Source organism: Crocuta crocuta, unplaced genomic scaffold, assembly GCF_008692635.1.
Source record: "Crocuta crocuta isolate KB4526 unplaced genomic scaffold, BGI_CrCroc_1.0 scaffold322, whole genome shotgun sequence".
Classification (NCBI taxonomy): Eukaryota; Metazoa; Chordata; class Mammalia; order Carnivora; family Hyaenidae; genus Crocuta; species Crocuta crocuta.
Window position 1 is genome coordinate 3574963 of NW_027532592.1, and position 24173 is coordinate 3599135.

Sequence of the window (24173 nt, forward strand, 5' to 3'; positions counted from 1 at the left end):
CTGCTTCCCTAGAGCCCCCCCTCGGCCAGGTGTGACGTCTGTGATTTCACCCCGAGCCCTGCCCGCCCCCCATTCCCCCATTGGAGCCCGCACCCATCCGGCGCCCCATGGCGCAGGGCAGAGGGCAGTTTCCCAGCTCACCCATGAGCCTCGATGACCCCCAATCATGGTGTGTGCTGGTGGGCATGTGCCGGTGGGCTCATTCCTCGCCCCCCCCCGGCTCAGGCTGCTGTCCTAAACAGCCAGCAAGTTCTCAGGCAATTAACAATGAAGAAATGGAGCACTGAGGAAAGATCTCCCCGGGGGTAGGCGGGGCAACGTGACTCTCCTTCCTGAACCCTGGAGAGTGGCAGGGTGCCCCCACAGCGCCCCCGCAGGAGCTGGCTGAGGGTGCGCGTTCATGTGCCCAGAACCCATGGGGGTTGTTGAGGTGGGAGGAAGGTGGCGTTTTCCTGCCGCGCCATCAGCTGCTCAGACCAGGCCCAGCTGGTTTGGCTGGTGACACAGAAGGCAGGGCACTGAGGTGCCCGTACGAGCCTGCCGGCACCCTGCGGCCAGGGGATCTCTGAGGAAGGGGGGCCGGCAGCCCCGGGACTGCGTGTGGTTTCCAACCGTGGTGTTTCCACGGGGCTTCCTGGGAGGGGGTGAGGACAGTGGCGTCTGCGGTGGACTGAGGTGCCCCCCCGCCCGGCCGTCGAGGTGACAGATGCTTGGCATGCATTTGGGACTTTAGCTGTAAGACGAGGGCTTAATGAAAGGACCCCAAATCTGCTGTTTGTCATGGATTTGGAAATAGTTGTCTTCTTGTTGGTGGGTTATTGTAAGTTAAGTATACATTCTTGATTTTCCCAGCAAGTTGCTTTCTTAGAGGTTATGGTTTTTAATAGAGATAATGTGTTAAAAAGTAAATACATTTTAAAGCCTTTGTAAGACTATGGGAATTTCTCCATTTAAAGTAAGCTGGATGCCCAATGTTGGGCTCAAACTCACGACCCCGAGGTGAAGAGTCACACGCCCTACCCACTGAGCCACACGCCCTCTGTGGGAATTTATAAATCAGAAAACGCATCCTTTATGGCCGTGCCTTGTCAGGTAGCAAGAAGTCCGGGCGCTTGGGTGATGATAGTGTTTTGCAGAGTGCAAGCCACGTGGTACCTTTGTGTCCTGCTGCGTCCTTGTGTCCCCAGCAGGCGCCGCAGCGGCACCGTGGTGAGGTCACCCTACGTCGAGTGACCCCAGTGGATACACGCGTAGAAGAAGGAACAGCCTGGGGGGTCCCACCTCTGCCACTTCCTGCCTGTGTTTCTGTCCCTGGGAAACCCAGTTAACACCTACACACTTCGGGGCCAGACATCCTCCCCCCACCGAGCGAGGCCTTCCTGCTCCTAAGATCTTGACCAGTTAGGCATTTTGGGAAGGTGTATGTGAGGCTTCAGTCTGCGGAAAAGAGAACCACGTGCGCGCGTACACGGTGACTTTGTTGTTTCCTTTTCCACCGTTCAGCCTGGTGTTGGAAGATGCCGAGTCGGAAGTTCGCCGACGGGGAGGTGGTGCGGGGTCGCTGGCCCGGGAGCTCCCTGTACTATGAAGTTGAAATTCTGAGCCACGACAACGGCTCCCAGCTCTACACCGTGAAGTACAAGGACGGGACCGAACTTGAGCTGAAGGAGAGTGACATCAAGGTGCGCTCACGAGATGTGGGGGCGGCTGCCGTGTGGCGGAGCTTCAGGCAGCCCAGCCCAGCCCGGGCTTTGGGGCGCCTGTGGGTTAGCTCTGGGGCCGTGGGGGTACGCACAGCAGCCTGTCCCCCAGAGGCTGTGGCCTCTTGGAGAAGACCCGCTTCCACGGGTCCTTTCCCGGGTGTGATGCCTTTGGTGAGGGACGTTGGTGGGCAGTGCTGCCATGCACGCGGCGGGGGTGTGGTCTGGGGTCTCAGGGCTTGCAGAGGACCCCTGGGCAGGTGCTGAGGCCACACGGGGAGGGCAGCATGCCAAGGGCCTGGGGTCAGGGTGGGGGGGNCCGCGGTAGGTGAGGGGTGGGGTTAAATCACAGAAATTGGGCTTCATCCTGACACGGAGCGTTTAATCAGGAGAGTGACACTGATTAGATTTAAGTGTAGCTCCGGGCTTCTCAGCCTTTCTGTGAGGGCTGGGGCTTTAATGATCTGGTCCGTGTTGTGGAAGGACACATGCAAAGTACTGGAAACGTGGCTTACGAGACAGACGGAGGAAAAGGCGTACAAAGTAAAGCCCCAACTTTTTATATTGTTGGTCAATAGGCCTAAAATTCCTTGGTCAAAATGCTATAAAAACTTCTACACATGTGTTCCCAATTTGGTTTTTGGGTGCGGATCGGTAAGAAACAGTTCTTGAACTGGTGGCTGGTGGCCCACGGTTTGAATACTGTGGACCAGAGGTTGGCAGAGTTCTAGAAGGAGGGGCAGAGAGTAAATGGCTTCCTGGGCCATCTGGTGTCCGCAACCAAGAGTAGCTCTAGGCCGGCCTGGAGCGGGTGAACGTGGCCGTGTTCCAATAAAACTTTATTTGTGAACACTGACGCTTGAATTTCAGGGGGTTCTCCTGTGTCACAAAGTTTCATTTTCTGTCTGCTCTTGTTTGCAGTCATGTAAAAGGTGTCAGGCCACTCTCAGCTCCTGGGCCACACGGACTAGGGTGGGAGAGGAACGGGCAGAGTGAAGTGTTGCTGAGCCTACTGCGGCCTTGGGCCCATTTCCCAGACCCGCCTGTGCGTGTTGCTCAGGATGAAACTGTGGGACAGAGTTTCTTGCTGTTGGTCCCACCACCTGTTAACCCAGCAGGGTGCTGGGGGCCCTTCTAGTCCGCGCCGCTGGGAAACCACGTGCCCTTGTGCCCCACGTGTGTGTCCCATGCGTCCCTGGCTGGGCCGCCGGGCTCTCAGACAGCCTGATGCCCGGGGCTTTCAGAGCTGATGGCACCCAGTCCGTCTTGTGCTAAAACTTTGCCTTCTTGTCCCTCCCCAGCCTTTGACTTCCTTCAGACAAAGGAAGAGCGGCTCAAGCTCCAGCTCGCCGTCCAGACGCCGGGGGAGTAGGTCACGGTCGCGGTCTAGATCCCCGGGCCGGCCCCCCCGAAGCTCCCGCCGATCCGCCTCTGCCTCGCACCAGGCCGACCTGAGGGAGATGAGGAAGGAGGTGCTGGAAGTGAAGCTGACCCCGCTCGTGCTGGTGGGTGCACGCGGCTGGCGCGAGGCCTCTGCCCCGGACGGCTCGCAGCGAGGGCCTCCGTGTGACGCGGCGGCTCGGGGAGGCCACGTCAGCGGGCGGGTGTGGGAGGGTAGGTGGTGCGGGGCTCTGGGCGCCGGTGAGAGTGAAAGTTCGGTTCCCAGAGCGCTGCTTGGAGCTGTGCTTCTGAACGAGAGCGGTGCTTGCGTGTGAATGGACGTAGATTGTGGGCCGGACTGAAGACGTTTGACAGTTTAGAGGTGTTTCCGTGTAAGATAACGGGATGTCGCTGTGTGTTACAAAAACACATCCTTGGTCTCTCAGTGTCCTTACTTTTGGTCACTTCTCTCCCGAGCTGAAGCTGGAGGGCTCATCGTGGAGAGGCGTAGGCCCCCAGTGCAGAGCCTGATGTGGGGCTCAGTCCCACAAACTGAGATCATGACCGAAATCAATAGCTGGACGTTTAACCGACTGAGCCCCCCAGGCACCCCTAGTAATGATTTTTAAGAAAAATAATCAAATAAAGATGATCTTTTATTCTATTCGCTTAATATTACCTCTTTACTGGGCAAAATGCACACAGATTTTTAATAACCCGAAGAAACCGGATGACACACATCCTATTCTGTAGCCAGATTTGTAAATTTTAAAATATTGGGAATAACCTGTGTTATATTTTTGTGCATCATTTTTGTCGTATGGTTTGGATGGACCACAGATCACACAGATGTGACATGATTGTTAAAATGCCTCATTGACAGGCGTTTACCTGCTTCTCTGTCTGAATTTTCACTGTGCTGAGCAGATACTCTTACAGAACATCAGATATTTCCTTCAGATAAATTTTTAAAGGTGGAACCGCTAGGTCAGTGGCAGCGCGGATGTGAGGCATTTGCACTTGTTGCCACAGTGCTTGCACAGGCCTGTCGCAGTGGCTGTGCCGTGTAAATGCCCATCCGCTCATTCTGAGAATTACCATAATTTTTTGTTTGTTTGTTTTTGCCAATTTGATTGCCAAGGGCGTCTGCTCACCGCTCTACCTCGCGTTCTGAGCATTGCTTGTGAGCGAGAAGGTTCCCTCCATCGGCGGCTCTCCCTGCCAGGCGGGTGACGGGCTACGGAGCAGGTGCCGCGTGCCGCTTTCCGTCACTGTTTCGGTTTTAGCGTTCAGTGTCCGTTATATTTTTGCAGTGTGACCTTCTTTAGTCCTGGTGACCTGAGAGCTGCAGGCTGGCGGGGCTCCTCTCCAGGGGGCCCGGGGCCCTCTGTGGAGCCGCCGCGGGAGCGAGGATGGTGTGCCGTGTGGGAAGGACCATCCCCGTGCTGCTTGTGCTGTGACGGTCACGCCGCCTTGTTGCTCTGGACGCCTCAGTGTGACCTTTTGCATAACTTGCCGCAGCGTGTGGGCGTCCTGTCAGCCTGTAGCCGTCACAGTTCCCGTGGTATGGGGCCATGGCCGTCCTGTGTGCCGCGGGTACAGGGTCACTGATGTGTGTGGCCACGGCCGTCCTCTGTGCCGCGGGTACAGGGTCACGGCTGTCATTCGTGCCGTGGACAGCATGGTACTTGCTGAATAGCCTGTTGGCACTTTGGTAAACCGAAGTACATGTTGAATGTTCTCACCGCTCAGTCTGGCTTTGACCAGAGCCAGACCTGGACCCCACGTCACTGCCATCCTTCGCCGCTGGGCCTCCCGAAGACGTACTTGCATTTGTAACTTGCTTTCCTCCTGTTGTGTCGTAGTGTTACGGTCAGGGATGTGACAGGAACTCGGACAGATTTCAGCCACGTGTGGCCTAAAAAGCCTTTCGCAAGCTGATCCGCTTCCCCCGTTCTGTGTGGTAACTTCCCTCCGCTGCCTGACGAGGGTGCAGGTTTGAGGCCAGGGACCCACAGGCAGAAGGCGCGGCTCAGGAGAAACCAGGCAGCGGAACCCAGCAAGGAGGCAGTTGGTGGGTCACGGGCAAGGCTCCCGCGGTACTTGCTGCTTATTGACCTCCCCTTGGTGGCTGTTTTGGGCCAGTGAATGCCTTTCCCCCCTTTTTCTATCCAGTGAATGAACTAACTGATTGAGTTTTACCTTATCTGACTCACAGCAAATATGAGCGTATCTGCCATCGAACGACGGCATTATAACATTCAGCCTGTTTAAAAGATGAAAGATCTTGCATAGAAATCTATACTGTCAAATCCAATCATTTAAAGATTGGGAAATGCTAATTGATTTTAATCCTTTTCCTTTTTTTTAAAATTTTTTTTTATTTATTTCTAGGAGAGAGAGAGAGAGACAGCGTGAACAGGGGAGGGTCAGAGAGAGAGGGGGTCACAGACTGAAACAGGCTCCAGGCTCTGAGCTGGCAGTCGGCACAGAGCCCGATGCAGGGCTCGAACCCATGAACCGCGAGCTCATGACCTAAGCGAAAGTCGGACGCTTAACCGACTAAGCCACCCAGGCGCCCCAATCCTTTTCCTTTTTAACAAAAGTCTGCTGAACTTCTTCAGAGTTGAAGCTGTGAAAATCTGTTTCATTGCTTAGTTTCATAATAACAATGTTTTGACACCATGTTGTGTTTAACGGGGTCTGATTGTTACGTTCCAATGTTCTCTATTGTTCACCACAGAAGCCGTTTGGAAATAGCATCAGCAGATACAACGGGGAGCCAGAGCGCACCAAGAGGGACGGTACGCCGCCCAGAAGCACTCAGGTGCGAGGCGTCCCTGTTCACCCCAGCCGGCCTTTCTCTATGTTAAAGCGACATTTCCTCAAGAATCACATGGAAGGGGCGCCCAGAAGGCTCAGTCGGTTGAGCGTCCGACTCTTGGTTTCAGCTCAGGTCATGATCTCACAGTTCATGAGTTCGAGCTCTGCATTAGGCTCTGCACTGATATTGTGGAGCCTGCTTGGGATTCTCTTTCTCTCTTCCTCTCTCTCCTTCTCCCTCCCTCTCCCTCCCTCCGCTCCCTCACCCCCTCCCTGCCTCCCCCTCTGTCTCTGTGTCCCTCCCCTGCTCTCATGTGCTCTGTCTCTTTCTGTCTCTCTCTCTCTTTTTTTTAATGTTTTATTTATTTCTGAGAGAGAGAGAGAGAGAGAGAGCGTGAGCAGGGGAGGGTCAGAGAGAAAGGGAGATACAGAATCAGGCTCCAGGCGCTGAGCTAGCTGTCAGCACAGAGCCCGATGCGGGGCTTGAACCCATGAACCATGAGATCATGACCTGAGCCAAAGTCGGTCGCTTATCCAACTGAGCCACCCAGGCACCCCTCTCTCTCAAAATAAGTAAATTAAACAAAAAAATCATATAGAAAACCATAGTATTTTCTCATAATCTTTTCTAAAATTCTGTCCTTAAATTAAGGCTGAATATAACTTAATAAACTTATTCTAGTTAGTAACCAGCTGTATTATAATGCTGAGTTAATGTAATAGCATTAGTGATAATGATTGACTATAAATTTATTTTTATTAGTTTTTAATTTATCTTTTAAATTTAGTTTTGAGAGAGAGAGACAGTACGAGTGGGGGAGGAGCAGAGAGAGAGGGAGATACAGAATCTGAAACAGGCTCCAGGGTCCTAGCTGTCAGCACAGAGCCCGACATGGGGCTCGAATTCGTGAACTGCAAGATCATGCCTGAGCTGAAATCTGGCCACTGAGCCACCCAGGAGCCCCTACTAATTATTGCCTATAAATATTTAGCACTTTTTATTTTTCAACTAGGAAAAATTCCATCTGTCAGAAGAACGTAGTTATGTATCTACACAGTATAGCCTGCGGCCCAGAAGAGAAGAGATCAAATCGAAAGACATGGATTCTAAGGAAGAAAACATTGTTTCAACAAGACGATCTGTACCACTGAAAACCTCTGAAGCTCCAGCCGCGCCGACTAAGGACCTGGAGTTTGGGGGAGTCCCCGGTAGGCAGCGCCCCTGCTTGGCGCAAGCAGGGCAGTGGCGGGGAGGGAAAGGCCTTTCCTGGGAGGGATGGGAGGGGGCAGGTCACGAGCTGGGCGGGGGCCTGGGCTCCGTGCTAGTCAGTGGGGGTGACTTGAAAGTAGTGACAGCCTGTGGGCTAGTCAAGGGAAGGCTCGGCCAGCTGGTTCAGAGTCGCGCACGGCTTAATTGCTTTGTGTCTCGTAAGCAGCCCCCTGGGCTGGCGGGCCTGTGAGGGACGGTGTCCCGGGCCACCGAGCACCCGCACCCGCTGCGTGGGAAGGTGTGTTCACTGTGAGACACTTAGGGCTGTAGCGTGCTGGTGCTCTGCGTGTTCAGGACGAGGCTGATGGTTTTAGACGTGCTGATGTTTGGTTTGCTGGGACCTCAAGCTGTTTGCTCCCCTCGTGGGTGGATTAGTCGCGTTTTGGAGCCTGGTCTCTGGGCCGGAGGTCGGCCGTTTGGGGCCAGCTGGCGGCTGACATCCTGCGCCAGTGGCCACGGCGCTTGCCCCCTGGGCGCGACGGGCGCGGCTGGGCGTCTGGGGCGGGACGTTAGATGGCCCTGGGCGCTGCGCCAGGCTCCAGTCTTGACCCAGAAGTCCAGGGGGGCTCGACGAAGCGGGCGGCCTGGACTGATTCGAGCCTTGTCTGCAGGGGTGCTGCTGGTCATGCTGGGCCTGCCGCCCCTCCTCTGCCTGCTCCTGCTGATGGGCCGACAGAAGGAGCCCGGCCTCCGCAGCTTCCCGCCTCCGTTGCCCGCCTGGCAGGACTTGTGGGAAACCAGAGTGTTCGGCGTCTACGTCCTCTGGGTCCTCCTGCAGGCTCTGCTCTACGCGCTGCCGCTTGGGAAGGTGAGTCCCGCCGGCCGGGCCGCGCGCTGGGCCTCGTCCTGCTCGGCCGGGGAGCTCCGCGTTCTGGGGGCCTTGGCCTGCCTCTTTCCCTTTCTTTAAAAAGAGGTTTTTTAATGTTTATTTTTGAGAGAGAGAGAGAGGGAGAGACAGGCTCCAGGCTCCGAGCTGTCAGCACAGAGCCCAACCCGGGGCTCGAACTCATGAGCTGTGAGATCGTGACCTGAGCCGAAGTCGGATGCTCAACCGACTGAGCCACCCACGCCCCTACTTTTCTCTTTAATACACTGTGTTTCTAATTTGCCTATTTTTAAAAGAATTTGTTGAGGAACATTTCAGTGCTCTTCAGACCTGGGCAAAATGTCTTTTAAATTTGTCCTCATTGTAAGTGTAGTTTTTTTCTCTTTTGCTAGAACGTTTTACTGGATATATTGAAAGGAACAGAGGTTCGCAGAGTGAATAATTCACTTAAAGACCTTATTCATAGGGCTCTGCAGGTTTACCGACTGCCCGTAAACCAAAGGGTCGGTCTGACCAGGTGCGCGAGTGCCGGCGATAGAGTAGGGCCGCGGACGCCGGGTGCTTGGCGCTCTCGCCGAAACGTTACCGTCATGACGACCGTTTTTGTGCTGTGAACCTTCAGGCATTTTTATAGTGAGGCTTTATAGAGCACTCACCTCCGGGTGAGGTTAGGTGAGCCTACCCGAACTAGATGATATTTAATAAAAAGCAGTCCAAAGGTTAAAGATTTTATGTATACATACGTTTTCATGTATTTGCCGACTGTAGCCTAACTTGGAATTTGTCGGCTGCCTGAACAGATAAGATCATTTAGGGGCCATTCGAAATGAGCTTGAGGGTTTTGCTAACCCTGTGGTTTCCACCAGGCACTGCCTTGTTCCTGGTCCCCTTCCGTAGCTAGAGAAAGGGGAGAGGAGCCTACCTCGACTCAAGTGACACCAAGTTCTTGTTTTATGTGTGTGTGTGTGTGTGTGTACATACGTACATATATGTACATATATATGTTTCAAAGGTTGTTTTTGGTTTTATTTTTAATATTTTTTACACTGTAAAAAAAAGTTTTTTTTAAGTTTATTATTGAGAGAAAGGGAGTGAGAGAATCCTAAACAGGGTCTGCACAGGGCCTGACATGGGACTTGAACTCGTAAACTGTGCGATCTTGACCTGAGCCAAAATCAAGATTCCGACACTTAAGCCTGGCCACCCAGGTGCCCCTCGTGTTTTGTATTTACGATGAATTGCTACATTTCTGAATAGTTACTTTGGGGCGTGAACTGTGGCTGCCATCTGGCCATTTGAATCATCTGGTCGGAGGCACGTGGCTTGTGCGGCTTGTGCAGCTGTGCCCTACTTCTGAGCGAGAGGGGGACGAGGTCATAGAGGTTTCTAAGCGCTTGGGGCTGGTGGCGGTGGCAGAGAAGGGTGGCTGTTCCCGCTGTCACCTGTGCCCTGAGCAGCCACTGCCAGGTGTGTGTGTGTCGGGGACATCCTGAGGTGGAGCCACTTCATCGGAGATGTCTCCCACTCGCTGCCGCCGGCCCTGCGGAGGGGCCTCGTCCTCGCCAGGCACGTTGGAAATGACTACGACGACGACGTAAAGTGAAAAACCTTTTTTTCTTTTTAAGGTCGTGGAAGGGATGCCTCTTGCCGATGGAAGAAGGCTCAAGTACAGACTGAACGGTGAGTCAGTGTTCTTCACGCTCCAGTGAGTGATCGCGCTGCGCCCCCACCCATGGGAGCGGGTCCAGCCGAGCGGGCGCCCCGGCGCTTCTCCCAGGCACACGCGCCCCCCGCCCCGCCCCCGGCCTCTGGCATCACCTGGCCGCATCCACAGTGCTTTTCCTGGAAAACTGTCCCCAAAGTGTCCTGCAGCTATGTCATCCCTGTCATGTCTCTGCTCAGAGAAGCCCTCGGGTCCCTTTCTCCTTTTTTATGTATTTTTTTACTCCTAGTTTTTAATTTTAGTTTGATTGCAGGGTAGATGGCATCCGGGTCCCATCGGTGTCGGGTGCGCTGTGGTGACTCCACGCCCACCTTCTGTCCTCGTTATCCTGTCTGCCAGCCGGGGCTATGAGGGACCTTGGTCGGGGGTCCCTGGGGATCCCTGGTGCCGGACAGGGGGCTGGCCTGCGGGAGGCCCATCAGCTGTGAGCACCCGGTGGGTGGTACCTGTTGGGGGGGGGTCAGTTGTACCCTGAGGACGCTTCTGTCAGGTGCGGCTGCCCTGCTCTTAGAGACTTCTCCCTGAAGGGCTTTCCACCAGAACAGGGCTGGTGGGCTCGCCTCCTTTCCCTGGGAATTTCATTATGCAACCTAATTCTTGGCCTTTTTTCATCCAGTCACTTCTTTTGTAATGTTTTTGAGAGACACAGTGTGTGCGCGGGGGAGGGGCAGAGAGAGAGACACACACAGAATCTGAAGCAGGTTCCAGGCTCTGAGCTGTCAGCACAAAGCCCGATGTGGGGGTCGCACCCACAAAGTGAGAGATCATGACCTGAGCCAAAGTTGGACGCTCAACCAACTGAGCCCCCCAGGCGCCCCACTCCTGTTATTTTTTTACCTTTCTAACTGTGGGTACTTCTTTCTGTGGCTTATCTCACGCCTGCTCTTTGTGAAGTCCTTCTGCTGGGCTCTGAAAGGGCAGCCGAGGGTCCCGTAGATGCCTCTCGTGCGGCCTGTAAAACACAGAGCCTAGCTCGGTGCCTGATCGTGGTGGGTGCTGAACACTCACTTGCTGCTACTGTCAGATGATTACGAACTTGAACCAGACTTGCTGCTGTTAGAAGCAGGCTGCCCACAGCACCCGCAAGGCCGAGTGGGGACGGGGTGTGGGTGGGGGGGCGAGGGGGATGACCTTTGCCCTCGGCCTGTTGCTCTTTGTGGTGTCCTCCCTGGGCGCTGATTTCCTTCTTTTCTAAGAGGTGGTGTTTTCTGTTTCCGCTGTCCTGTGAGGGCGCACACGGGCCGCTCCGATGGGGCGCGAGCGGGTGGCAGCCGGCGGGACTGGGATCCTGCTCTTTCAGATTCCAGGTTCCTATGCGGTACCTCTGGGGCCGGCGTCCCTCCGTCTCTGTTCATGAGGTTTTACCCCTCAATCCAGGAAGAGCCCAGTACACTGTGAAGGGTCCTTTTTAATGCACGTGGGCCACAGGGCAGGAAGCTGTTCGGTCTGCCGCCCTTTTTCTTTCACGTTCATACATTTTATGAGCATAAGTGAATGGTTTAAAAAGCTGAGGAAAAGTTGAAACCATTCAGAGGTACCCTCGGGACGAAACCTGGCACGGGCACAGGCAGATTCCGACGATGGCCCAGAGACCGCGTCGTGCTGCACGGGAGCCCACGCATGGCTGCGTCTTGTCCGTTTGCTCGTTGATCCCAGTGTGGCCGCGTTTGGGGGTGCCCACGCCGGGCACACTCCTCCTGCTTTGGCCCACGGGAGCAGCCGGCTGGGCACATGTTGGCCCAGGCACTGCAGGCTGAGGAGTTGCCTGTGACCCGACGGCCAGTGTGCGCTGGCCTCTCTGGGGGCAGGTCCTGGGGTCTGTACTCTGGGGCTTGGGGGAGGGGGGGAGGGACCGTGGTGGATCTTCTGTATCCATCATGGATACGGGGTTTCAGGTAGAAGTACGTACGCTTGGTGTGTTGGGTTCAGGTCTTAGCGATTCGGGCCTGAGGGTTAGGATTATGTGAATTTTGAGGTTCTTCTCTGCTGTTTAATAGTGAATTTCTGTGCACTGTTAGCTTTGTTCACATATGGATGGTTCATCATGAAAAAGCATAGCATATAAACTGTTGAAATGTTTGAAAATGCACAGCACCAGGGGGCTTGGTCAGTTAAGTGTTTGACTCTTATCTTGGCTCAGGTCATGAGCTCATACTTCTGTGGGTTTGAGTCTCACATCGGGCTCTGAGCTGGGCGCAGGGCCTGCTTGGGACTCTCTCCCCCCTCGCTCCCCATCCCCCATTCACACCATCTCTGTCTCTCTCAAAGTAAATAAACTTAAAAAAAAGTTAAAATACTGGATGACCCGTGTGAGAGCCTGGTGTCTATGCTGAAAACCGGGCGTTGCCCGTGCGAGTGTTCCGAGCCTGAGGAGTGCGCGTGAGCTCGGAAACGGTCGTTTCCCAGGGTCTTTCCAGGATGTACATCTCGCGAAGCCCTGGTTTCACACACACATTTTCTTTTCTTTTCAAGGGTTCTATGCTTTCCTCCTGACGTGCGCTGCCGTTGGGGGGGCCGTCTTCTGGGGCGCGGACCTGCACTACCTGTACAGCCACTTCCTTCAGTTCGCGCTTGCCGCTGCCGCCTTCGCCCTGGGCCTGAGCGTGTACCTGGCGGTGCGGGCAGCGAGGGCGCCTCCGAGTGCCCTGGCCCCTGCCAGCTCCGGTGAGCACCCCGTACTCCAGCTCACAGCCTCCGGGGGGCGGGGGCGGGGGGTTCGGGGAAAGGGATACCAGGTTGGAGGAAAAATGAGAAGGAAAATACATTCAAAGGGAAAAAAATTTATTTACTGTTTTTCTACTTTCCAGTTTGTCTCTGTTCCTTTTTTAGTCACTTGATGACAGTTTATTTTAGTGACTTCTTTATTATAGTAACTGATATTTTAGTAACTTGGTGTCACAGTTTATGACGATTTTTCTTTTTTTGGTCTCATAAACATCCTTAAAAAACCCCAAAGTAACAGAGATTATAAATCGGTTGATTCAAACATTTTAAAACCTCAGGTTGCTTATTTTAGAAAAATGGTTAGTCTACATTTAAGAAAAAGCTCCAGTTCCCTTAAAATCAGGGTGCCTGGCCCTACGATCCTAGCTGCTTCTAGACAGGACGGGCACCCTCTGGCCTCCTCCGTCCCTGCTATCACGGCCACCTGCCCGAGCTGGCACCTGGCAGGCTCCCTGGGACTAAGTTGGGATCCTGGACTGCAGCTAACGGGGCTGAACTGAAAGCCTCGTAGCCGCTGTTCTGTTTGGATAAGGACTTTTCTCTGCAGGCAGTGCCATCTACGATTTCTTCATTGGCCGTGAATTGAATCCTCGGATCGGTACTTTTGACCTCAAATACTTTTGTGAATTACGCCCTGGATTGATTGGATGGGTATGTCGTCTTTGTTTTTCATTTCAGTTCAGGAGTACACATTAATCTTGGGTTTAGGAAAGGTTTTAGACACCTTAAAATAAGCGGGGGGTGGTATTTTTGAGGAACAGTTACAGCTTTCTTTAAATGTGTATTTCAAGTATTTTTGTTCCCGTAAGCAGAGTGCACAGGACTACGATGCCCTGTTCCAGGTCGTTAAAGATGGAGGGCTTGTTGTATTTTGCTTACGTCCGGGTATTTAGTAGGACCATGATCGTGTAGGTCAGTCCACATAAGAAAAAATGTATTTTTCCTGTCTTTATTTTTTAAAAGTTTTTTCTTTCTTTTTTTTTTAAAATTTTTTTATAGTTTGTTTATTTTTGAGACAGAACATGAGCAGGGGAGGGGCAGAGAGAGAAGGAGACCCAGAATCTGAAACAGGCTCCAGGCTCTGAGCTGTTAGCACAGAGCCCGATGTAGGGCTCGAACCCATGAACTGCGAGATCATGACCTGAGCTGAAGTCAGATGCCCAACCAACAGAGCCACCCAGGCGCCCTTTTCCCCATCTTTAAAAAGAAAAGAAAATTAATTCTGATGCAATCGGGACCTGTGGGAGGGCGGCAGACACGGAGTCGGCTGTTGCTGTCTCCTGGCATTTGTGTCAGGCCCGGCGCAGTGTCCACATCCAGCCCTGCGGATCCCCACCACCTCTGTGGGGGCTGCTGCATCCGCAGGCCTGCTTTCTGCACCCTCTCCCCCCTCCCCCCCGTCCCCACTGTCGGCCCCTCGCTCCACAGGACCAGAGCACTGGGGAGGTGACTGCGTGTCCTGGTGTTGGAGTCACCCTTGCAGATCCCCGCGTGGCGAGGTGACCTTCTCCCTTCGTCATTGCCGAGGGTCCGGGGAGGCACTTGGGGACACAATTGCCCCCATTCTTGTAGGTGGTGGTGAACCTGGTGATGCTTCTGGCCGAGATGAAGCTGCAGAAACGAGCTGCCCCGTCCTTAGCGATGATTTTGGTTAACAGTTTCCAGCTCCTGTACGTGGCGGACGCTCTCTGGAATGAGGTAAGTCCTCTTTGGGGCAGAGGCCCTGGAGTCCAGCAGCTCTGAGCGCGGGTGTCTGGTGGGGTGAGGAGGGCGCACCCCTCGCGGGCTGATGGGGAGCAGGTGGGGCGCCCGTCCACGCGGTGCGGCGAGCAGTAACGCAGGGTGAGTGTGTCCGCTGCTCCCTGGTGTGAAATATTTAACTTCTGTGCCGTGTCCAGTTCCTAGAAATAAATCTTAATTTCTTAATCCCTGTGTCCGATGAAAGCGGGTGGGTAGATGGCCATGGGGTTAGGTAGGGTCCTGTGCTGTTGACTGTCAGGAGGCAGCGAGTTCTTGCACAGCGAGGGTGGCTCGTTGATGTGGAGTCGTGATACTCGGGGAAACCGGCCTAAGGAAAGCTAACCTGGCCTTACTCGCATGTGAGAAGTCGTCTGTGCTTTTTGGGCACCTGGGGAGCTCAGTTAAGCGTCCGACTTCGGCTCAGGCCATGATCTCACGGTTTGTGAGTTTGAGCCCCGCGTTGGGCTCTGTGCTGACAGCTCAGAGCCTAGAGCTGCTTCCGATTCTCTGTCTCCCTCTCTGCCCCTCCCCTTGTGCGCGCACTCTCTCTTTCTCTCTCGGTCTTTCAAACATAAAACGTTTAAAAAAACAAAGTCCTCAGTCCTTGAAGATTGGCTTATATTTTCCCATTCTTTGTTCCAACTAAATGTAGTCCCTTTAAAAATAACATATTCCTCAGGCCTGTTTTACACTCACTCTGAGTTTTCTTCCAGTTTTGAAAACAAAACTGGCTCAGTTGGTTAAGCAACCAGCTCTTGATTTTGGCTCAGGTCATGATCTCACGGTTCGTGAGTTCAACCCTCAGGTGACGTGGGAGCGTCATGTTACTGTTTCTGTAATCTGCCTCGTGTCTGGTCGCTCAAGGCCTCTCGGGGTAAACAAACCTCAGTGGCGAGTGGCTGGGCTACGGGTTTTGTGCTCTGCCCACTCTGAGCACTGCAGTCCCACGGGGCACCTGGTGCTGGGCCTCAGAAGGTTCCAGATGTACCCAGGTTCCTGGACGCACACGTGCGGGCAGGCATCCTTCGCTGCGGCACGGTCAGTGGCCCCCAGGGGGTGGCCGCCTTCAGTCTCAGGGGCCTCATGACGCTTCGCTGTTGCCTGAGTATCACAGAGACTTCTCTTGACACGCCTTTCCGTTGGCATTTCAGCGGTCAGCACTTCTGGCCACTTCCTTCCAGCTCGGGGTCGTACGGTGGAGTCACTGTGGCCCCGGCTGGAAATTCACGCGTCTAGAAATTAAGCCGATGGTGACTTGGTTTGACGTCTGTGAGGCGGTTTGTCGCAGGCTGGGGGCTGAGCACCAGAGTCAGAGTGGGGGGGGTTTCCCCGTGTGTCGTCAGTGCCGCTGCCTTTGGGACGGCGGCGGAGCTGGCGGGGGGCTTTGCCTGATGATTTTCTCCAGCATCAGGCTGTGGCCGGGCGGCGAGTGAGGCCGACCTGAGGGAACAGAGGACAGTGATTATAGAGGTGACGCCTCGTCCCTGCCCCTGTCTTGCGCCCAGGAACCTGGACGGCCAGTCCCAAGAGCCAGTGTGCACGGCGGTCGGTGCTCAAGTGTGGCCTGAGGGCCTGGAGATTGTGACTTCGGTTTTCTGTTCCGTTGTCCATTTGGTTTCTTTCTGGAAGAAAGTGGTCTTTGGAGTTATTACCACCGTTTCCTTCCCCTGGGCCTCGGAGCCCCCCCCAGAGCTCACACCCTGCTCATCCCGTGTCGGCTGCGTGGCCCGAGGCCCCAGGTAGTTAGAGAGCCCCCTGGGCCAGCCCCACATCTGGAGTCTGGCCTGCAGGGTCTGGGCCAAACCCTGGTCTTGCGTCATCCACGGATCTGGGGACGGAGCGGCGTTCCACGTGGAAGGCGACATGAGAGCTCGATCACGGTCAGGAGGGAGGCGGGCGCCTGCGGGATTGATCTGGGGCAGCTGGCGGTGTTGTCTCTTTGGCAAACACTGGAAATGCTTACCGTGTAGCGGGCAAACCGTGCGCTGCATGCTGGGGTGGCGGGGTGAAGATAATTGGGTCGCTGTCAGTGAGGACACGCCACACCCGCCGTGAGCAGGCGCGGCGTCCGGCAAGCGCCTCATCTGAGGAGGGTCAGGTGTGGCAGCTGGGGGGTGGCCGGGGAGCCGGAGCCCAAGGTCGGAGAATGGCCTGGGCACAGCCAGGAAGCATGAGAGGCGTTTCGGACACGTGTCGTTTCCAGATTGTGGGCCAAGAGGGTGCTGTGAGTGGAGAGGAAGGTGGCAGTGACCTGCTGAGGGACACGGCCCAGGAACCAGACCACCCCCCTTTGTGAAACGTTCGGGGACTGTGCCCTCCCATCACCCTGCGTCCTTCTGAACTTAGTTTGAACACTTGAAAAACCTCTGTTTTAATTCCCCAAGTGTTTTTCTTGTTGAGAGAGTGAGCAGGTGTGAGTAGGGGAGGGGTAGGGGCAGAGGCAGAGGGAATCCCAAGCAGGCTCCATGCTGGGATCATGACCTGAGCCGAAATCAAGAGTCAACCGACTGAGCCCCCCAGATACCCCCCTCCCCTCCCCCAGCGTTCTTAAAAAACTTGCCTCCCCTGTCCCCGATAGGAGGCGTTGTTGACCACCATGGACATCACTCACGATGGGTTTGGATTCATGCTGGCGTTCGGAGACCTCGCGTGGGTTCCCTTCGTCTACAGCCTGCAGGCCTACTATCTGGTCGGCCACCCCAATGACGTGTCCTGGCCAATGGCTTCTCTGATTGTCGCCCTGAAACGTGAGTACTGTTTTCTGTGGCCGCACGTCACGTATCGGGTGTGGAGTCTCCTGCGCTGTCACACATGTGTTCACGACGCACCCTTGGCAGTGGCTGAAGCAGGTCCATGTCATCCAGGAAGCCTCCTGCCTTGCAGAGAGAACGGACACTTCGTTCTCGGGGTGGTTTTCTGTGCGGTGGCGGCTCCTCCTGGGCACCTCAAAGAGGAAGCAGCTTGGGCCTGCCTTGGGCACGGGGGAGGCGTGCAGGCGGGGACCCGCCGCCCATACGGCCATGTCGAAGGCGGCCAGAACCTGTCTGTGGGGAAGAGCAGTCAGCGTGGACTCCGCGGAGGAGAGCGTTTGATGTGGACTGTGGCGGCGAAAGTGGGATTGGGGGATTGGGGGATGGGGGGGGTCTGTTAAATGTCTGTGGCGGGGGCAGGGTGGAAAAATGGGCAGAACTTCACATAGCGAGTTTGCGGCTCTGATTGGCGTCCGGGTAGAAGAGGAAGTTCAAGGCGAGGGTAAGATTCAGGTTGTTTCACCACTGGTTCGGCTCCTGACCACGCCTGCGTGTCACTCAGGACGGTGGCGCAGTGTGCGTGCCAGCCGCGGGTGGGGCCTCGTTTCCCACCGTGCGCTCCACGGGCACGACAGGGCGGGCGGTCACTGGTCGGTCAGGGGCTCTTAATTTGACATTCCGGAATCTGGACAAAAGCAGTCAGCGCGCAGATTCTCCCTGAGGGTGTGTCGTCAGAACCGGGGCCAAAGCAGCGCTCGTTTGTGAGTGGCGCTGTGTCCTTGGTTTTGTGCCCCCAGGTAGATGGGGACAGTGGTGCAATGGTGACATTTCAGGACTTCCTCTTCTCTTGATGTTCTGAGGTGGAGGGGTTTGACTTGTTCTTTAAAAATGTTTACTTACCTTGAGAGACAGCGTGTGAGCAGGGGAGGGGCAGAGAGAAAGGGGGAGACAGAGTCCCAAGCAGGCTCCGTGCTGTCAGCACAGAGCCCGACACGAGGCTCGATCCCACAGACTGAGATCATGACCTGAGCTGAAGTTGGTCGCTTCACCGACTGAGCCCCCCAGGGCTGTTTTTAAGAAATCAAGGTATTTTCTACGTTGGAAATTTTCTCAAAAGCACAGAAATAATTCCTGACATTACCGATGCTTTTAAATATTAAGTTGTTAACATGCGATTTTAAAAACATTGCAGTTTGTGGATACATAATCTTCCGATGTGCAAATTCTCAGAAAAACGCATTCCGGAAAAATCCCGCGGATCCAAAGCTCGCACGTAAATATTGGTTTATGTTTATGATATTTACATTACATAAGATTCTCTTGTCTAGAGATGATTGTAAATGTGTTTTTATTTCCACTTAGACTTAAAAACCATTCCTACTTCCACGGGGAAAAACCTCCTGGTTTCTGGATGGTGGGGCTTCGTGCGCCACCCCAATTACCTTGGGGACCTCCTCATGGCCCTGGCATGGTCCCTGCCCTGTGGTGAGTGGGGCGGGGGGGTGTGTGTGTGTGGGGGGGGCGCCNGATCCGTCCTTGAGATTCGGGGAACACAAGTCCTTCGCGTGCAAGGAGGAGAGTCCCGGTGACGTCTGTGGGCCTCGAGGACTTTTCCAGCCATGACTTCGTTTTGTCCTCGTGTTGAAGCGAAACCACCTGTCCATGTCTCGTGGAGAGAATCCGCATCCGCGGTCAGTGGGGTTTAAACACGTGCCCTGAGCTCTGTGTGAGCGGGGCCGGGCCGTTCGCTCCACCTCGGCGTCCGCAGCCGCGCTGGGCAGTGAGTACATAGATTTCATGTAATATATGGGGACCGCAGAGCTTTCTGTACAGTATTTTGAATGTGAAATAAGCGTTAGGACTAAGTATCTTTTTAACGAGAACATTTGCAGTATTTTAAATTAAAAATTGTGAGCCCATTAGAATTCATTTAAGGTTGTGTAAAAGAAGCTGGTGAGACCGAGGGAGGGTGTCTTCCTCACCCCAGAGCTGGCGGATTTGGCTTTGCTACCTCACGCGCAGGTGTCTGTTTTGCCTTTATAAACTATTGCAAATAGAAAAAAAAAATAGAATAAATATATATTTTTGGAGTAACAGCACTATTTAAACATTTTTACACAGATTGGTTTTTGAAAACTTGCCATTTCAGGCTAATATTTTTGTATGTTTTTGACTTTTTTAAGATAAAACTGTGATTTTGCTACTGTTGAGGCCGTGCTGTTTATACTGTACCCGTACGTTCCCTCTCCACGCGCTCTTCGCCGTCAAGCAGGGCGGCGGTCATCTTTAGAAGCCTGTTGGTCTACACGTAATTTAAGGGCAGAGCCTCTTTAGGTTTTGTTCAGTTTAATAGATGTGACGGGGCAGCCGGAGCCGCGAGGTCCAAGCCGACACGGTCTCCTTATTGATAGTCCCGTAAGGGAGCAGCAGGCGCGCTGGAAGATCGTGTTCAGTTCAGTGGTTCTCGGGATGGAGGAGAGTGTCTGGGCTGCTGCTGCAGTGTGTAGACGAGACACAGGTGCGTGGCTGTGGGCGCCGTGTGTGACTTTGTCGGCTCTGGCACCCGTGGTCTTCCAGTGTGTTCTTTGTACGGACGTAAGCAAGTGGCTTTTATTATGCTTTTCTCCTGCATCAGAAAGAGAGTCTCATTCTGTACTCGATTCACCAGCGAGGCTTGGGGAGGAAGGAGGAGATTTAAGTCTTTCTCTGGTTAAGATGTAAAATATAAAAAGACAGGTTGCAGTTTGTGGATATCAGCTATGGTGTGTTGTTAATTTTTGTTTTTGAAACGTTTGACAAGTTTTATAATGAAGTTTTAAGTTGGAAATAAAGTTGGAAATAAAAAAGACGTGGTGCTTCGGAGCCTCTTCCTCCTGCTGGTGACTCTGGGATCATTGGGGCTGACGCAGGAGCCCTTGGGTGACCCATCCACCCCGCCTGCGCCGGGGCTCTCAGCGGCCGGGCACTTAGTCCTGCTGTTTGAGGAGATGGAGTCTGAACGGTTTGGTCTTTTCTCTATCGCACTCTCACGTGAGTTTGTCGGGGCCACAGAAGCATCCAGTAGGTGGGAGGCCCGTGTGTCAGTGAGGTGAGCGAAATCCTCGGTGGGAGGAGGTCGGGTGAAGCCATGAGACCGCATCTCTTAAAGGGAAGAAGTCTGTGATCAGGTCGGCAGGGTCAGCCCCGTGCTGCGCATGCGGCCGGGGAAGTGCTCCCGGGGACCCCTCGTGGGTTTCATCTTATGTCACTGCAGACGACACGCCTCGCTATCTCCTGAGTGGAACCCACGGCGCCTAGGCAGGTCTCACCTGCTGTACCTGGGACGCCACCCCCCAGGTGTGCCCACTCACCTGGGACTGCCCCCCCTCACCTGGGACTGCCCCCACTCCCCCCACTCACCTGGGAAGCAGCAGCCAGAAGAGTCCACTGCGGGTACAGAGGGAGGGCGGGCCGCTCGCACCTGTCCAGCGTGGCTGAACCCGCAGGTGTTTCATGGAGGGTGCTGGGTCATACCGCTCAGACACACAGTGTGGGGTTTGGTGCACACGTTTATTTCTCCCTTTTCTCACACAGCAAGGCAACCCGCATGGTGACCCAGTGACTGGGGGGTCTCTTCGTAGGTAAGTGCACGGAGGTCAGGAAGTCCGCAGGCGAGCCGGTGGTGGTCAGAGTTCTCGACCGCTTGGGCGTCTGATACACCGGGCACTCGAATGTGTGGAGCTGAGGGTCGGTCTGGTCTGAGGCGCCTGCTCGTTCTGTAGAAAGCTTAAGAAAAATCCAACAATGAGATTGCAAAGCAGGAGCTCATGTTTCCATGCGCTAGATTTGGGGGGACGGCCGTACACACGACTGGTCAGGGGTTCTGTGGCCGGATGACCCGTGTGACCGTCACGGCCTCCAGAACAGTCTGGAGGAGCAGCTGGGTGGTGGGAGAGCGTCTGTTCCAGGTTTAGCAATGTTCTGGCTTACAGTAAACGTTGGCTGTCCAGGGGCGCCTGGAGGGGTGGGGGGCACAGTCGGTTAAGCTCCTGACTTCTGTCCAGGTCATGATCAAGTTCCAGGCGCGCATCCAGTGCTGACAGCTCAGAGCCTGCTTTGGACTCTGGTTCTCCCTCTCTCTCTGCCCCTCCCCCTCTCAAAAATAAACATTAAAAAATTTTTTTTTTAACGTTTGCTGTCTTACTGTCTAAAGCGTTTCGTAAAATGTCCCTCGTGAAACCCCAGGGAATGGGGATAGGAAGGAATGGCTCGTGTCCCCACGGGAAAGCCCAGAAGGCTGACTTCACAGTAAACTCCCGTGTTTACCTTTGTTGGCAGGAAGTAGATGTCAGGAAAATCGTAACAGAGCTCATGAGGCAGCGAGTCCTCTAGTATGTTCTGTTCCTGATTCCACCTGGCCCCCTCGATGAATAAACCGAAAACATGAACTCCGACGTGAGTGCGGTCTGTGTCCTGGGATGAGAGAGGGATGCGGTCAGTGGATCCCTGGACGGGGTGCTTTCTTTAACAGAGGCTCTGTCCGGGGAAGGGTCATGCGGGAGACAGAGCTGCCCTCCAAGACCACCCCCCATCCAGATGCCAGAAACCAGCTTGCCCGACGCGGACCAGGGTGTCTGCACTCATGCACCAAGCCCGGCGTGGACCGCGGTCCCCCCACATCCACACCCCTGATGTGGTCTAGTGTATAAACAGGACCCAGAGGGGGTGACAGCAGTAACTAAGAACAAAATAGAGCAGTTGTCACAATACACTATGATAAACACCATGTGAATGTGGTCTGTCTTCCCCCAGACATCGTGTCCTGTGCCCCCCTTCTTGTGACGTGAGATGACGAAACACCATGCCAAGGTGACACGATGCAGCATTGGGCTGCTGCCGACCTGATGCTGAGTCGGGAGGAGGATCACGTGATCCCGACTGGTGACCGCTGGCCACTGAAGCCATGGAAACCATGGACGAGGGGCGNCCCCCCAGACATCGTGTCCTGTGCCCCCCTTCTTGTGGTGACGTGAGATGACGAAACACCATGCCAAGGTGACACGATGCAGCATTGGGCTGCTGCCGACCTGATGCTGAGTCGGGAGGAGGATCACGTGATCCCGACTGGTGACCGCTGGCCACTGAAGCCATGGAAACCATGGACGAGGGGCGCTGCCATGTTCTGAACTGGCCACCACACAGATTAGCCCTGGAGACGCTGTGCCGAGAGGGGCCAGTCGCAGGGACAGATCTGGAAGGGCTCCTGTCACCAGATTTACAGGGACAAACGGCAGATGCCATGAGGACAGGCGGGCTCCAGCCCTGGAGGTGGGGAGCGTGAGGGCCGCCGCACGGCCCGGCCGTGCTTAAGGCCACCAAGCATAGGCTTAGCGAAAACGAGGGCACCTGGGGGGCTCCGTCGGTTAAACCTCTGACTCTGGGCTGTGGCTCAGGCCTCCATCTCACAGTTGGCGAGCTCATGCCCACATGGGGCACTGCCCTGACCGCGTGGAGTCCGCTTGGGTTTCTCTCCCTCTCCCTCTCTCTGCCCCTCCCCACTTGCACACTCTTGAGCTCTCTCTCAAAATAAGTAAGTAAACTAAAAAAACAATAGTTGAAATGGTAAGTGTTACCTTATGTATATTTTTTCACAGGAAAAAGTGGTAAAAATAAAACTGCCTAAAAAAGTGGGGGTGGGGTGGGGATGAGGATCCCCACACAGCTCTAGAACTCGCGTGGTGTGCGGCCCAAGGGAGGCAGGGGGAAGGCTGGCGAGGGAAGGACCAGCTGCACAGTCACTCTGTCCAGTGCCTTAAGCGTCCCATACCTTAAAGGCTCTCCTGACGGTGTTGAGTGTCATGTGGAGTGCGGAGAGCTCCTGGTCCGCGGTGCCCGCGATCACACGGTGGGCAAACGCGAGGGCATCGAGAGCGACTCCTTGGGACCGTCCGTAGTCCTGAAGCACAGCTGTAAGAAAGGCTTTGGGGGGAACAGCGGCCAGCTCCTTGCGAGTCTGGGGGAATGAGGGGTCCGCGCTGCCTCCCGGAGACGGCTTGGGGCCCAAGAGCAACGAGAAGACCCGGGCGCTTCAGAGTCTTTCTCGAGAAGCGGCATACAGATGCGGGGAAAGGCAGGCATCTTTTCCTCTGGGGCTGCTAAGCTGTTGGCGGCTGGTCTCCCCCCGACTGTGGGGAGCTGCTGTGTGCAGCTGAGAAAAAGGAGGCCAAGATAGAGAGGAGACAGAGCCAAGATAGCAGGTGGCAGAGGACCATCGGTCATCTGGATCCAGCCATACCTGAAGCCAGACCTCTGGCCTTCCTCTCCACTCGCCTGAGCCTATAACCTGCCCTGTTTTGCGCAGGCAGGTTTGGCCTGCGCCCTGCGTCTCTACGCCAGGACCGTACGCCAGCTCCTCCCCTTGTTACTCCATGTGACGCCCCTGCCCAGAACCCACCACACCAGTGCTCCCCACCCTAGCCGGGCAGTGAGGCCGCTGCCGCGCGGGAAGCAGGGAAGTGCCTGCATCGGCGCCCGGCCGCGCCTTCGCTCCTGCCCTCCTCCTGTGACAGGCTCTCCGATTTCCTCAGAAGTTTCCCAGGCCCGAGAGGCTGTGCCTGCCCCAGGCCTCTGCTGGCACCTCTCAGAAGTCCGCAGCCGCCGGGGGACAAGACCCGCCTTTGTGCTTCTGGAGGTGGCTGGCACCCCTGTCCCTGTCCCGGGGGCTCAGTGCGGCCGCCACGCCGTGTGGCCACGTCTCTCCCAAGCACCAGCCCCCTCGAGCCACTGCTCCCCGCCCACGTCTCAGACCAGAGAGGTGACGGCCACCTCACTGCCCATCACTTTGCTCCTCTCCCTGGGTCCCCATCTCAGTGAAGGACGTCAGCCGCCACCCAGCTCTCGGAGCCCAGGCCCGGGGCCTCCCTCTCAAGCACGGGCCCAGGTGGCTCTGCTCCCAGTGTCCTACGACTGTTCTCTTCCACCCTCTCCCTTCCAGGCCTCCACCAATTCCTGCCTGGAGAATAAAGCAGATGCCTGAGGGCCCGAGTTTCTCGGAGTCACATCAAGGCCCCCTGCCCGAGGCCCGGCCGCAGCCCAGTCCCCCGGGAGCCGGCCCTGCCTCTAGTTCCATCCCACACCTCCTCTCCTGCCCGGGGCACGTGCAGTCAGAAGAGGGTGGTCCTGCTGGGGTGGGGGGTGAGGAAGGGAAGCAGAGGGAGGGAGGAGAGGACCCCCCCCCAGTGCTGCCTGGGGTTGTGGG

At 55.2% G+C, this 24173-nt stretch overlaps 2 protein-coding genes across 2 annotated transcripts in view; one reads left to right on the forward strand and one right to left on the reverse strand.

The window, feature by feature from the left end:
• The first annotated feature begins 1482 nt into the window (after positions 1-1482).
• Positions 1483-20233, forward strand: LBR (lamin B receptor). The gene is made up of 13 exons (XM_077779921.1): positions 1483-1682; positions 3002-3205; positions 5824-5907; positions 6917-7112; positions 7785-7981; positions 9625-9679; positions 12195-12386; positions 12994-13097; positions 14019-14144; positions 16765-16933; positions 18129-18209; positions 18299-18421; positions 20190-20233. Exons 1-13 carry the CDS (start codon positions 1518-1520, stop codon positions 20231-20233), a joined length of 1740 nt encoding a protein of 579 aa, XP_077636047.1. The 5' UTR covers positions 1483-1517.
• A 233-nt stretch (positions 20234-20466) lies between these two features.
• DNAH14 (dynein axonemal heavy chain 14) overlaps positions 20467-24173 on the reverse strand; it is a 293744-nt gene continuing 290037 nt past the window's right edge. The window contains exons 83-85 of the mRNA XM_077779923.1: positions 22743-22894; positions 21242-21388; positions 20467-20701 (exon numbers count right to left, since the gene is read on the reverse strand). Of these exons, the coding sequence (XP_077636049.1) occupies positions 20486-20701; positions 21242-21388; positions 22743-22894 (515 nt within the window). The 3' untranslated portion in view covers positions 20467-20485. The remainder of the gene's footprint in view (positions 20702-21241; positions 21389-22742; positions 22895-24173) is intronic.